The following is a 13,395-nucleotide window of genomic DNA, read 5'->3' as shown; positions in this document are numbered from 1 at the left end:
GCTCAGTAAAGATCAACTTTTAAAAAGCAAAGTACATGATAAAAATTTATTCTTTGCTTTCTGATATGGAATTTATTTTTCAAAGTTCTCACGCATTCACTAATGGAAAAGGAAAAATACCTCTCTAGTCAATGAATTCTAAAACTGGTTTTGGTCACCGGGATAAATCACTGAACACACAGTAAGATACAATTATGAGTGCTAGCTGTGAAATAACAGTAAACAATTGTTTTGGTCATTCTGAATATAGAGGTTTTACAGGAATTGATAGTAATGTATGTACTACCACTAATGAAAGAATACAACTTTTAATAACAAGTATCTTACTGGTATTTCTGAAAAAACTACCCAGTTTAGACTATCATGATATGTGTATTCCCAAAGAGCATAATTATTTACCTTTACACATGGTTGAAAATACTTAAGGAATATCCTTTTCCTGCTTTTAGATAATACTAGCTACTGAACCATCTTGCCTAGTCCTTTTTTTTTTTAAGTACTTCTATGCACTATTGGATTAGCAATGCTATGTGGCTTGATAGGCTCTTTTAAAAATGACATTGGCCTCTCTCTTCTCTCAGGAACCAGAGAATGGAACAGCCTGTCATCTTTCATAAACAATCCTTAGACAATTTTTCCTCTCATAGCTAGAGAGAGAGAATAGTTTCACATTAGAAGATTATTTTGAATAGACAGTTGTCTCTCCCAACATTAGAAAAGTTACGTTCATTTTTCTTGACTGCAGTCTAGTTTTCCCTAAATGCAAACCTGAGAGACAATACAGATGCAAGATCTCAAGGTCAAAATCTCATGCCTATGGGACTGCACAGACCTGCTATTTCTGGCATGTGTGCTCAACAACCCTCTCTCCTTTCGGTTTCCCACCACAATTTACTACTTTAAAATTCTGGGTGCCTGATGAATTAACAGACCTCATCCCTGTCTTTGGAAGATTAAAAGCACTGAACACATAGTGAAAATACAGTTTATATCTGGGGAAGGTGTCCATATCAATAGGATTATAATCATAACAGCCATTATTAAACTTTTCTGAGAAACCCCCAAAGCCTCCTCTCTGAAGACTGCCTTTGTGCTATGCATTTGGGCAGATGGACAGGAGCTGACACACAGGTGAGTCTCACCTTCTATCATGTAGGCAGTGCTGGTGGAGTAAGTGCACAGTCCAGAGATGAAACATATTTCCTATCTTTGTTTTGTGTAAATGTGACTGATTCTACAAGAGCTATACACTATATAATACATTTAAGGTATTAAGTGATCTTCTGTGGGTACCAAAGATTTTAAAATCCAAATTTCCACTAAATGTAAATGCAAACATCCAATTTCCCAAAACAGAATGTGCTATATCTGCCTCAAAATAAAGTAAAATAACAAAGCATTGTATGTGTTGCTTTTCAATTAGTTAATTTATTCAGTAACTTCTTTTTGTTGTATTTAATGTACCTATTAGGATCACTTTGTCCATTTTCTTTCAATGTCCGTAAATTGCCACCACTCTGGATGGACACTTTTCCCTATATGCATAAATGTTCCCTTTACTCTAAATATCAATTTTTTATTTAAATGATTTCTGAGCATCTACAATGTGCTTGGCCCTGGGCTAAATGCTGAAAATATAATAACGAATAGGACCAAGTTTCAGCTCGGGTGTAGCACTCAGCCTAGCAGGGTTTATAAAATGTGTCTATGATACAAATTTGGATGTTGCCCTTCTCTGCCATTCATATTCATTCAGTTATTCCAGAACGCTTTGATTTATAAAATTTTCATTTTGCACATATTACATGCCAAATGTTTTCACAGAAGCTCTGTGAAGTAGGCATTAGGTTTCCACAAATCACAATTTAGAAGATACTACTTGGCATACAAAATGAAATATGCCCACTATTACTTTTTGAAATTTTCAGTAAGATAGTAACTAATTTTGAAGAAATTAAATCATGTTTCAAAGTACCTGTTTCTTAACATTTTGATCTAGAAAAAATACTTACAGATTTAGTATTTCCTTCAACAACTTCTTCTTCCAGAGGTTCAAGTTTGAGATCCTTCAATTAGAGGAAAAAATGAGGAGAAAACCAGAAATTAGTTAATTAAAAGAAACACCATATATTTAAATGGTAGCACTTTATTCAATATTAAGTTCAATATTATGGCTAATAGTGAACCAAAAGAACCTCATTATCTGAAAGGAGATGAAATAAGTCTGATTTTTTCAATTGAGCTATTCCGCTAAAGACGTTTACCCATTGTATCAATTGTAAGGAGCCATTTCAGATATGTTCCAATTTGTTATTACTTTAAGTTTACTTCACTGATGCTATTAAAAGAGAAGAAAGTGTAGAGAAGATTCATTAAAGCAGAGAAGGAAAGGATAGGGCAGTGGGAAGAAAAAGTTAGGATGACCAGGCTGATTTCTTTTGCTGTGAGTATTGCCGTATTTCTTGGGAGATCATGATATTCATTAGTGCTACTGCTATAATACATTTACACTCTAGTGCTAATATTGCTTTATTAAAAAGTGAATTAAAAGGCAAATGAAAACACTATTGATATTTACTAAAAATGAAGGACTACTGAAATGACCCTAGAATTGTCTGCAATGATCAACGGATAATGCTAATGTCCCAGTGAAACCACACACGTGATCTGAGGACTTCATGCAGAGTATATCCTAGCATACCTGCTAAGTAAGGATTATGCACAGTAACTGAAATTTGTAGAAGTAAATTGAAAGTTGTAGAAATCCAGATTGGCTGAAATAACATAAGCCTGTTAATAACAGAGGTATGTAGCTCTAGCTATGCTCTTCTCTTGCGGTGAACTTTTAGTAAGTTATTTAACTTCTCTGGGGTTCACTTTTACTGTTTCTTCTGCCTTAAATTCTCTATCCCTAGGTCTTTGTCTAGCTGGCTCCTTCTTGTCTTTCACATTTCAACTCAAATATCACCTTCTTAGAGCAACCCTCCCAGATTGCCTAAGTATCCTCCCTTCCACACCCACCCCCACCACCCCGTGAATGTTAGTTTAATAACTGAATAGCTGAATGAATGGATGCCCCATCTAAATCAGAGCTCTTCTGTGAAGGTAAACTTAATATGATGTACATAGATGTGAACTGAATCTTAAAAAGTATCCTATAGACAGAAACCATAACAGCAGTGATCTCCTTGACTGCCCTTTCCCTAACACCAACTCAAGTATGCTTGTCAGTTCTACCTTCTTTGATCTAACTTAGAAAAATGAAAAACAAGTTGGATGAGTGCAACATCCTTAATTACACCCCTTCAAATGAGGATGTCCTGTGATCTGATGATACTCTCAGGACTTGATGAAGACTGAAGAGGTTTTGTGGTGGTGGTTTTGTTACACATTAAAAGTGTTTTCTGTGGAGTTCAAGCAACACATGAGACATAACCTCAATTGATCCCCATAAATACTCACGGAGGCTGAAATAGAAAGAAGGAATGCCCAAAGAAACTTGTAGAAATCTCAAATGTTATTTTTTCCCCTACATGAATGCTACTGGGCTTGGTTTACAATGCAGGAAAGATTTATCATAAGTACTTAGTGGAGAGAAAAAATAATATGTGTTCCACCACAGGTATACTTCCTTTTAATGGGGAGATCAAAACTGGTGCTAACAACTGCGGGAGACAAGATGGTCAGCAGTGAAAAGACACGCACTTAGCTACCGTTGGGTGATTGGGTAGTTTTTCTCTAAAAATCTAATTCAGCACCATACAGAATAAATCATAGAAGAGAACTAAACTTGCACTGCTTCTCCATTCATTAAGACAGATCATGCTGAGCCCCACACAGCTGGAGCCCCATGCTGAAGATCAGCGCACTGAACTTTTAGTAAACCTCTCAGAAACCATCCTCAAAATGAAACCCTTCCTTTTTCAAAAGGAGAAAAAAGTCTAGGAAAGAAGGGCGTGCCAATACTTTGATTTAAAGTTGGAAAAAAGGTATAACCTAAGTTTGAGCTATTCCTTTAAAAATAACTATGTAAATCTAAGACACTAAATAAAGACAGGTTTTCCAAGAACTTCAAAACCATTTTTAAAAATAGGTATTTATGTTCTTTTAATGAATTGAAATTTGTTTAACAACTGAATCCTTATGTTTTAACAAGGTTTTGTTTTCAAATAGGGTCCTAGATTTCCAGACCTTACAACATTGAAAAATTAATTTTCAGAGCAGTATTTTTCCTATGAATTCTTTTAGTCTCAGCTCACATATTAATTAATAAAATTGGAAAGGAGGAAAGTTGGTTTGCAGCAAGCTCTTTGTTTAGGTTATTTGCCCCAGTAAATGGTCAATGTAAATTTAACAAATGATGATGTGGTAGCAGAGGGACTGGAACTCTCCAAGGCTAGTTCCTTGTATAGAATCTTCTTTTTCAGAGACCTTACCCCTCCTCAAAACTTGAGGTTTACCTTCGTAGAGACGGCTGTTAAAACCTTAATCTGTTGGCCTGACTTCTCGCCTACTGACATCTGAGTGGGTATTTCTGCCTAGATGTTCTATTGTATCCTTGAAATTAACACACCTAATAAGACAGTCCACCTTCTCATGTCACCAATTCTCTCTCCTTTGTCCCTCCCTTTTCTGTTAATAGTATAATTGTCTCCCAGACACTCAGGCTCAAATCCTCAGACTCCTATTTCAGATTCCCCTGTCCTTTACTCACCATGCCCACTCAATGGTCCTGTTCATTTCACTTCAAGGCCTTCAAATCTGCCATTTTCTTTTCAGTCACTTAGTCCAGGCCCATCTTTTGCCATACCCGATCCCAGTGGGCTCAGGTCTACAACCTGCTCTTTAATGCCATTGTTTGAGCTGGCTCTGGCAGTTGTGACTCTGAATTTTCTTGTTTGAATCCCTCTTGTATTTTTTCTGTCTACTTGTCTATCTAAAGGATCTTTTGGTTATGTCACTTACCTGCTGAAAAATAATAAATGCATCCTGTTGTCTCCAAGACCAAGTCCAAATCTCTATTACCATTATTTTTACCAAGTCTGTTATTTAAGGCCATCCATAATACGACTCCCTATTCACCCATACAGTCTTACTTGTCACCACTTCCCTAAATGAAAGACTCTAACCTGGCTGGTCTATTTAACTTTTTCTCATGCCATCATCTTCCCTGAATGCCCTCTCTAGTTGCTGTTTACTAAAATTTTACTTCTCCATAGGAAATATTTGTTTGTTAGTTTGTTAGCTGACCAGAATTTATTCCAATTTTAATGACAATACATTTTCCTTTCAGTGAATTATCTCTTCTCCTTTCAATACGGTGCTCTGGGGACTGTTAATCAAGGTGTTATCACCTCCCTTATCCAAGAGGTCAGCATGTGACCCTAACAAGACCAACCAGATTCTCTCTCCTGGGAAGTGGAATCTTGAGCAGAATATCGTCTAACTGGAAATGGTTGGAACTCATTTATTCCAGTGGAGGTAACCTGAGAGACTGTTGAGTGTTTCTTGCTTACCTAGATCTCTAGAGTTATTTTGTCTTCTGACTTTTCCTAAATCTAGGTCTCTAGACTCTCTGTTGATTATGAGAACACTCCCATATCCTTCCAGAAAATTCTCTTTTTGGTTAAAGAGATGATTTCTGTCACTTGCAATCAAAATTCCTAATTGTCATCAATTTTAAGGGCCAATTTAAGCCCTTCCTGCCACACAAGGTATCTTCCCAAGCACCCAAGCTGACAGTAATCATCCCCTCAGGTGAACATCTGTAGATTTTAGCATCTGTTCCACTCCTTTGGCATGTCTCAGTCAGTCAGCAAGTATTTACTGACATTAACTAGGAACCCGGTTCTGTGCTACTACATACTTAAAAAAAATCTGTTAATTCATTGTTTTTGGAATATAGCTTATTTTTATAAGGGGACTTTGGGTTCTTCAAACTCTGCCTCAAACATAAACCTTCCTTCTTTGGTGCTTGGCATGCACAGAAAACTCATATTCTTAATCATTAACAAAGGCTGCATCTTCCATCAAAGCCGTTTAAAGGGAGTATCAGGACTATTTGGTACTAATTGAATTAGACTATAAAAATATAATAATCGGAGACATAAAATACTGTTCTGAAGAACCCTATATCACATCCTAACTTGCTTGCTAACTGGGGAGTTTTAATGCCCAAAATCATCAGTTAATATGCTAATTTCCAGAGGTTGACTATGTAATCTCATCTTTTAGTATATCACACAGCCATTTCCCTGAATCATTTTAAAACATTCCCAGATATCAACTGGGTCATCCCTAATAGCTGCCACTTGCATCATTCAAGTGGACTGCTACCTACATCACTGATAAGCTAAGAGGCAATACAGTAGATTTATTGAACTTTCAACCCTACATCCTATTTTAAATATAACTAGGGGTAGGGGTGGGAAGAATGAGAATTAACATGAGCTTCTATATTTAACAAAAAACTCAAATAACTACCAAGCAGCCATTCATAGCATCGCTGGGATCCTGGCTGTTATTCTATTCATGTTGCAGCCATGGATATTGTGGCAATGAAAAATAATGGGTGAGAATCTACTGAAAAGTGAGAGGGAGAAGCAAGAAAATAAAGCAGTCACCTTCTTTTCCAGTCGATCAATTAGTTTCTGGAGTCTGTTTATCTGGGTCATCCACTGATTATCTTCTTCTAATAAGCCTTGAGGGGAAAATCATGAGAACAATATGTTAAACCCTAGACAGAGCAAGAATGCTTTGGTATCTCAGAGCTTTCCTTTTACCCTGAAGGAAGAAGGCCATGTCATTGACTAGTCAACACATTTTTAAAAAAATATATTCACCCGAGTGGTTTCTAAGTTGTTGATTTTCATAGATCTACGCACCTCAGTGGGTTCATTTTCACAGTCTTTTTTTTATATGTTGTTGCCTTTACTGGCCTTTGACATTCAAAAGAACACATCCTGCTGAGCCATTTTTACCACCCCATGAGGTGGTTGATTTTTCTTTTGAAAAAAGGAAAGCATCAATCAATAATTCTAAACTCACTTTTGGGGCAGTGGCAGGAGCCAGGGAAATCATAGTCCTGACCAAAACAAGGGATAAATTGTTACAATCAAAAAGAAGTATAAGGACAAGGTAGCTGGTGTCCCCTTTCATAGAGACTAACCTGTGTATATGTGGACATTATGGTCATAGCATAGTGGTTACGAGTGCAGACTCTGGAGCCTGCTGATCTTGGTCAAATTACTTGACTCCTCTGGCCTCAGTTTTCTTATTTTTAAGATGGGAATAATAATATCACCAGCCTCATAGTCATTGTGAGGATTAAGTTAGAATATATATGTATGTAAATATACATATATTGTGTATGCGTATATGTATGTAGTATATGTATGCAGGTGTATACACACATAGGCACATATATATCTGTATCTAGCACAGATTAAACATTATACAAGTTCTGCTGCTATTATAGTTGCTGTTGTTAATATTATTATGCAAAGGTGCAAAAGTAAGAGTTGTGGTCTGAGCCTCGGCACGAACATCCTGGCATCCTATATCCTCACTGCAGCTTGCTCAAAATGTTTTCACGGGCATTTGCTGAAGCAATATTATTTAATATTTCTTGATAGGAAGATGTGATTGAATTTAAAACTATAAAGTCTGTTTTAGCTTTGAACATTAGGAAGATAAGACCTAAGTTTTAAAAGGGTAGTACTTTATATTAGAATTTACAATTTATTAGCCTTCTTGGGTGGATCACCTCTCAAAGCCCACCCAAATAAATAATGATGCAAAAATAAGCAGTAGCATTGTCACAAAGAAGTGGCTAAAGAAAATCAGAATAAGGGTGCTTTATAATAGAAAATACTATAAATGCATAAACAAAGTTTATGTTTATTTTTTAATTCACAAATTATTTAAAACATTTGCATCCTGGGTTGTTCCTAGACAGATTTAAGATGGCTGTCACAGCAAAGTCCCTTAGAAGGACATTTTGGGCTTAACACTGTTTTCTAAATGGCTAAAGTGAAAAGAACAATCTGTGCTTTGGCTCAGGATCCTAGTATTGTCATTTTCTAGTCACATATGGTAGATTGTATTACTGTTCCCAATTCTTTACTTTCTTCCTATTATAGAATTATACATACACAGCCTTGCCCATGACTTTGCAGTATCTACTATCACAATGGGTGGAGTACATGTCCTCCCCATTCTTACTGGGTTTGGCACGTGACTCATTTGGCCAATGGGGAGTTAGTAGATACGATGCACACAGTGGTTTTAAATGAGGTGTGTGACTTGTCCTGGCTGCTTGTACTTCTGACACTCACCAGGAGAAGAAATTGCTCCAACTAGTCAGTGATCCCAGGAAGGTGCGAGAGGAACAGAGCTGAACCCAACCTACTGCCTGGAACCATGTCCAGCTGAAAGCACCCAAATCAAAATCAAGGAATAGACCCATGAGAGAGAAAAACCCAAATATTTGCACTCATAATCACTGAGATTGGGGTTGTTCATTCCACAGTAAAAAGGGACCAGTAGTTCATATGACCTTGGACAAATTGCTTCACTTTCTGGAGAAATGGAGATACCAATATCTATATTATAAGATGTTAGGATAAAATAAGACAATGTTCAAGAAAGCATTTTGAAATGGTTCAAGTACAGTCTGTGTAAATATAGGCTATAGTTAGTACTTTGATTTTTCTGAAATGTTAGATATTTAAAGATTCATTTGTGTTAAAATGACATGTTGAAGTGTTATGTGTGTATATACATACATGTGTCCATATACACCTATACATATGCATATATATGCATGCTTTATAAAAATTACTCTGATATTTAACAATGTGAGTTTGCATATTTCAAATTGACTTTAAAGTAATTATTATAAATGACATGGTTAAAATGTAATAACCTAACAATTATTAAGATTTTAGTTCAACAAATCTTATATTACATTATGCACTTCAAAAACACCAGCTGTGACTTTAATCCTATCATGAAAGGAGACAAGGATCCTCTTCCTAAAATGAATTTAGAGTATGCTTACACAGGCTTAGGATCTAACGCATATTAGGGTACAGACTAAAGGGGATCTCTGCTTGAAGGTGATGGGGATTTCTGTAGGTCTCAGGTCTTTCATGTATTAAGTGACTGAGCCACCTTCTTCCCTACCCACCACCTCTCTGTGTACTGCCCAGGCACAACTGCTAGGATTCTGATAGAACTGATGGTGAGGATCATCACTCCAGTTCTTAATACTTTAGACTCTTTGCCACTTTGGTTTCAGACAAACTCATTTGGTATAAGAAAAGTATTCCATTACTATTGTTCTTTTAGCTGCCTTTTGTGTGTGTGTGTGTGTGTGTGTTTTTAATAAGTCAATGTGAAAATACAAACTGAGCTGACTTTGAAAAAGAAAAATGACAAAGCTGCCTTACCTGGAGCGCTGACAGTAAACTGAGGGCTGTTAGGGGAGAAGCTGTTGTGTCTCTGGACTCGGCGACTTGACCGTTTTCCAGGCCACTGAATCGACAGGACTTCTGGCTTGGCTAGCCCTTGCCTTGAACAACAGAGACAGCTTTTAATCTCAGTGTCAAGGCTTCAGTCTCTTGCCTCATAGAACAGATCTTCAAACATTGATCATAAAGATTTTCTAGTCATGAAATGAAAACTTATGAGAGGTACTGCTTGCCAACATGCCTTGGGTCAGACTTTTATTATTTATTCCAGTGGGCTCTTGGTCTCTTCTATCAACCTGAACTGAGAATTGATTTCTCTGGTAAATTCTCTACTTTACTCTCTTTCTGGAATTTCTACTTTTCAAACACTGGACCTCCTGGCCTTACCCTTTAGTTTTCTTATTTTTATTTCTTGTTTTTCATATCTTTGTGGAAATGTAGTCACATTTTTATCTCCAAATCTTCCCTGGAAGCTTTCATTTCCGCAATCATAATTTCCAAAAGCTCTTTTGTGCTTTGAATATTCTTTTTCTTAAAAAAACCCATTCTGTCCTTAATTCACCTTCTCTTAGTTTTCTGAGGATATTGATTATTTCTTTTGGAAGTTTTCTTCTGGTCTCTGGATTATTTCTGTTTCTTTTAAGGTTCTTTTCTTGTGTTTGATTTGTTCTCTTGGTTGCCCCTGCCTATTTCAGAAGAAGGAACTACAAAGATGACTGGAATCTGTGTGTATTTGATGGGGATTGCCCCCACGCTGGCAGCCTCCATTGTAGAGTGGCCTGGCTAGGCCTATTCACTGGGGGACACAGACTCTTGGTACTCTTGGACTAATGAGATCCCTCAGAAAAACATCCCCCAACTGGAGGGTAGGAGCCTGGCTGTCAGTGCTCTGGGAGCAGGGCATGCTGAGGGGGTTTCAAATCTCACTATTCAGAGTGGAGACTTTCACTTAATGCCTCATTTTTTAGTGTCATGCCCCTGACCCCCAGTTGTGCCAGTGTATATCTTGTCACTTTCTCCAGAGAGCACACCTCTAGGCTTCTTCAAGGATTGGGGAGGGGCAGTCACTATATAGCACTGGGTGGAGCTTTCAATAATATGTCAGTGCTACCATCACCCCACTATCAGTTGCACATGGTGATGCCAATTCTTGAGGCTTTCTAAGGTTTTTGTGATACCAATTGCATTGCATCTTGGCTTCTTACACTGCCTGCTCACATTTCGGCTTTCTCAGATCTTCCAGATCAGTTACCACTAGATTCACCTTCTCTCCATATTCTAAGTTTCTGCCCCTCCGTCTCTTCTTCTATCCTTTTTTTTATCTTTGTGGGTTTATGACTCCTTTTTGTCTAGGCATTTTTAATGCCATTTTTTGAAGCGTTTAGAGAGGGAGCAAAAGAAATCATATATATTTACTCTCTAATCTTTAACTACATCTCCCTACAGACCTTCCTATGGCATAAAAAGAAATATCAATTTTATGGCACCTTTGGTGGTCCTAGGAGTAGGTGATTAGAGCAGTCCTTCTCTACGTTCAAGCTAAGAGAATGAAAACTGCCTGAACTTTTATAGTCACCTGTAGGTGAAATTAAAGTCTTTCCTTACTTCTATAACAACCAGCAAAAGGAGAAAAATAACTTCCAAGCCCAGAAGGACTCGGTCATCTCTCTGGACAAAGAACTTTGGAAAATAGAGCAAACTTGAAGATTCCGTTATAAAAACAAGAAATTCACATGTAATTAAACATGTTCCCAGAAATCTATTTTTTGAAGAAGAGAGGTTTACGTAAGAGGACAGGGGTCCTCTAAAAGGAAACTTCTGTATAATGTAATGATTATTCTTGTCATTGGCTATTAGGTACTTTCGAAAGACATGGAATTAACGTAGCTCCCCTTTCACCAGTTTGCCAGGACAGATACAAAGAGTATTCTAGAATGCCATCTGAAAATCTCACCTCTGTGGCATTCCAGCTGTAAGCATCCCTTCTCTCTGAAATTGCCATTTTCACATGAGTAGACACAGACATTTTGCCCAACACGGCACGTCTAACTCATTACTGCAGGATGAATGATACTTTGTGATTCCTTCTTGGGGAAAAAGCTAGAACAGATGGCTTCTCAAAATTTGCTATATTACAAGGAGTCTTTGTATCCTTAGGCTTTACAAATATTAACCCCCAAAGTAATATTGATACTGAAGAGGAAGATTATTACAACCCTGGGATTTTTAAAGATATCTGCGGGCTGCAACTCTTAACTGTGCAGGGCATCTTGAAATCTTTATGATATAATAAACTGATGAATTTTTTGATACACTGATTTGACCTCTCCTCTCTGAGCTTGTTCTCTTCTCCAAATCTTTTCTACACACCATTGTGAGAGTAATTTCCTTTAAACATCATTTTCATTATATTTCTCGTCTATTTACAACCATCAATGACAATCTCTGATAGTACTAAGTATAAATGCAGCTACCTAGATTTTAAGACCTTTCTTTTTTTTTTTTTTAAAGGGTTTTTTTTAAACATTTTATTTTTTTCCTTTTTCTCCCCAAAGCCTCCCGGTACATAGTTGTATATTCTTCGTTCTGGGTCCTTCTAGTTGTGGCATGTGGGACGCTGCCTCAGCGTGGTCTGATGGGCAGTGCCATGTCCGCACCCAGGATTCTAACCAACGAAACACTGGGCCGCCTGCAGCGGAGAGCGTGAACTTAACCACTCGGCCACGGGGCCAGCCCCTTTAAGACCTTTCTTAACCCCAGATGCCCCATAGGTTGGTCTTCTCACTGTCCCAGGCCCTCATTCACTGCTCCTTTATAGGGTTCCCTTTACCTGGACTTCCTTTTCATTTATCAGTTTAATATATTTAACAGTTGATTGTGCCAGGAAGAGGGGAACAAGGCAAAGTCCCTGCCATCTAGAAAATCAAAGTCTAATGGGGGAAATAAACAAGAAAGGAGCTGAGACTGTAAGTAGATTTAAGTAGAGGGTCCCAAGGGAGTACACAGTAATGGAGTGGGAGGTATAAAATCCTGTTTTGAGAGCAGTGAAGGCTTCCCAGAGAAAAAGCTTCCAAACACTGACCAAACAAACTAGGAGGAGTTAGCCAGATGAGAAAATATGGCTAATATGGGGTGGGTGAGGAGACCCATCCTTTCAGGGAGAATATAACTTTCATTATATTCTGTCATTAAATCCCCCCTGAAGTTCAAGTTCAAGTTTTGTCTTCTCATGAGGCTTCTTTACTGGTCTCATGTTTGATATCATGGGAAAGGGACAGCCATTTTCCCTCTCACTCTCTTTTCTCCACTGGTGAGGCCCCGGGGCTCTCCTCACTTTGTCTTCTGGTGGTCCACTGACAGGAAGACAGAGCCTTGGGAGAGGAAACCCAGTCCCTGTAGGCTCGGGCCTAATTCACATGCTTCAGTCAGAATCACCAGAGACTGCACATTGGATATTATGGGCACAAACCTATAGTGGAACCTTGTTTTCTATTTGCTTTTTTGTGTATTTTTTCTAGAACCATCCCCAGGAGGAGTATCATGGATTTGCGGTGGGATCTGAGCATCCCTGGGTGCCTTAGTCAAATACTATATGATAGCACTCCCCAAACTGACATCAGACTGTAATAGTTCCTGCTCTTCCAAGCTATTTTTGAGCTAGAAACCTAGAAATAAAAGATTCATTTGTCCTATAGTGTCTTCTAATTTCCTTAAACTCTGTATTATCACGCTCCTTCTTATTAAGCACAGCGCTGTGCAGCTGTCGGCAGCAGTCATAAGAGTTCAAGGCTAGCCTGTGGTCTGCCACAAATGACGGTGGTTCATTATATATTCATTATATGGTGGTGAATGTAGAATGCAAGTTTCCAGGAGGTGACTATAGACAAAACCCAAAGTGTAGATGAAGAAAGGAAGCAGAGCA

The 13,395-nt window shown here is 37.9% G+C and overlaps 1 protein-coding gene across 3 annotated transcripts in view; it reads right to left on the bottom strand.

The window, feature by feature from the left end:
* The window catches only part of NECAB1 (N-terminal EF-hand calcium binding protein 1), a 172,977-nt gene that overhangs the window by 22,510 nt on the left and 137,072 nt on the right, over positions 1–13,395 (bottom strand). For all 3 annotated transcript variants that reach the window (XM_014728038.3, XM_023648668.2, XM_023648669.2), the window contains exons 7-9: positions 9,453–9,574; positions 6,624–6,700; positions 2,013–2,066 (exon numbers count right to left, since the gene is read on the bottom strand). In XM_014728038.3, the coding sequence (XP_014583524.1) occupies positions 2,013–2,066; positions 6,624–6,700; positions 9,453–9,574 (253 nt within the window). The remainder of the gene's footprint in view (positions 1–2,012; positions 2,067–6,623; positions 6,701–9,452; positions 9,575–13,395) is intronic.

The sequence above is a fragment of the Equus caballus genome, chromosome 9 (genome assembly GCF_041296265.1).
Source record: "Equus caballus isolate H_3958 breed thoroughbred chromosome 9, TB-T2T, whole genome shotgun sequence".
In the NCBI taxonomy this organism is placed as follows: Eukaryota; Metazoa; Chordata; class Mammalia; order Perissodactyla; family Equidae; genus Equus; species Equus caballus.
Note: the sequence above shows the minus strand (reverse complement) of the source record. Positions and strands in the feature narration are given on the sequence as shown.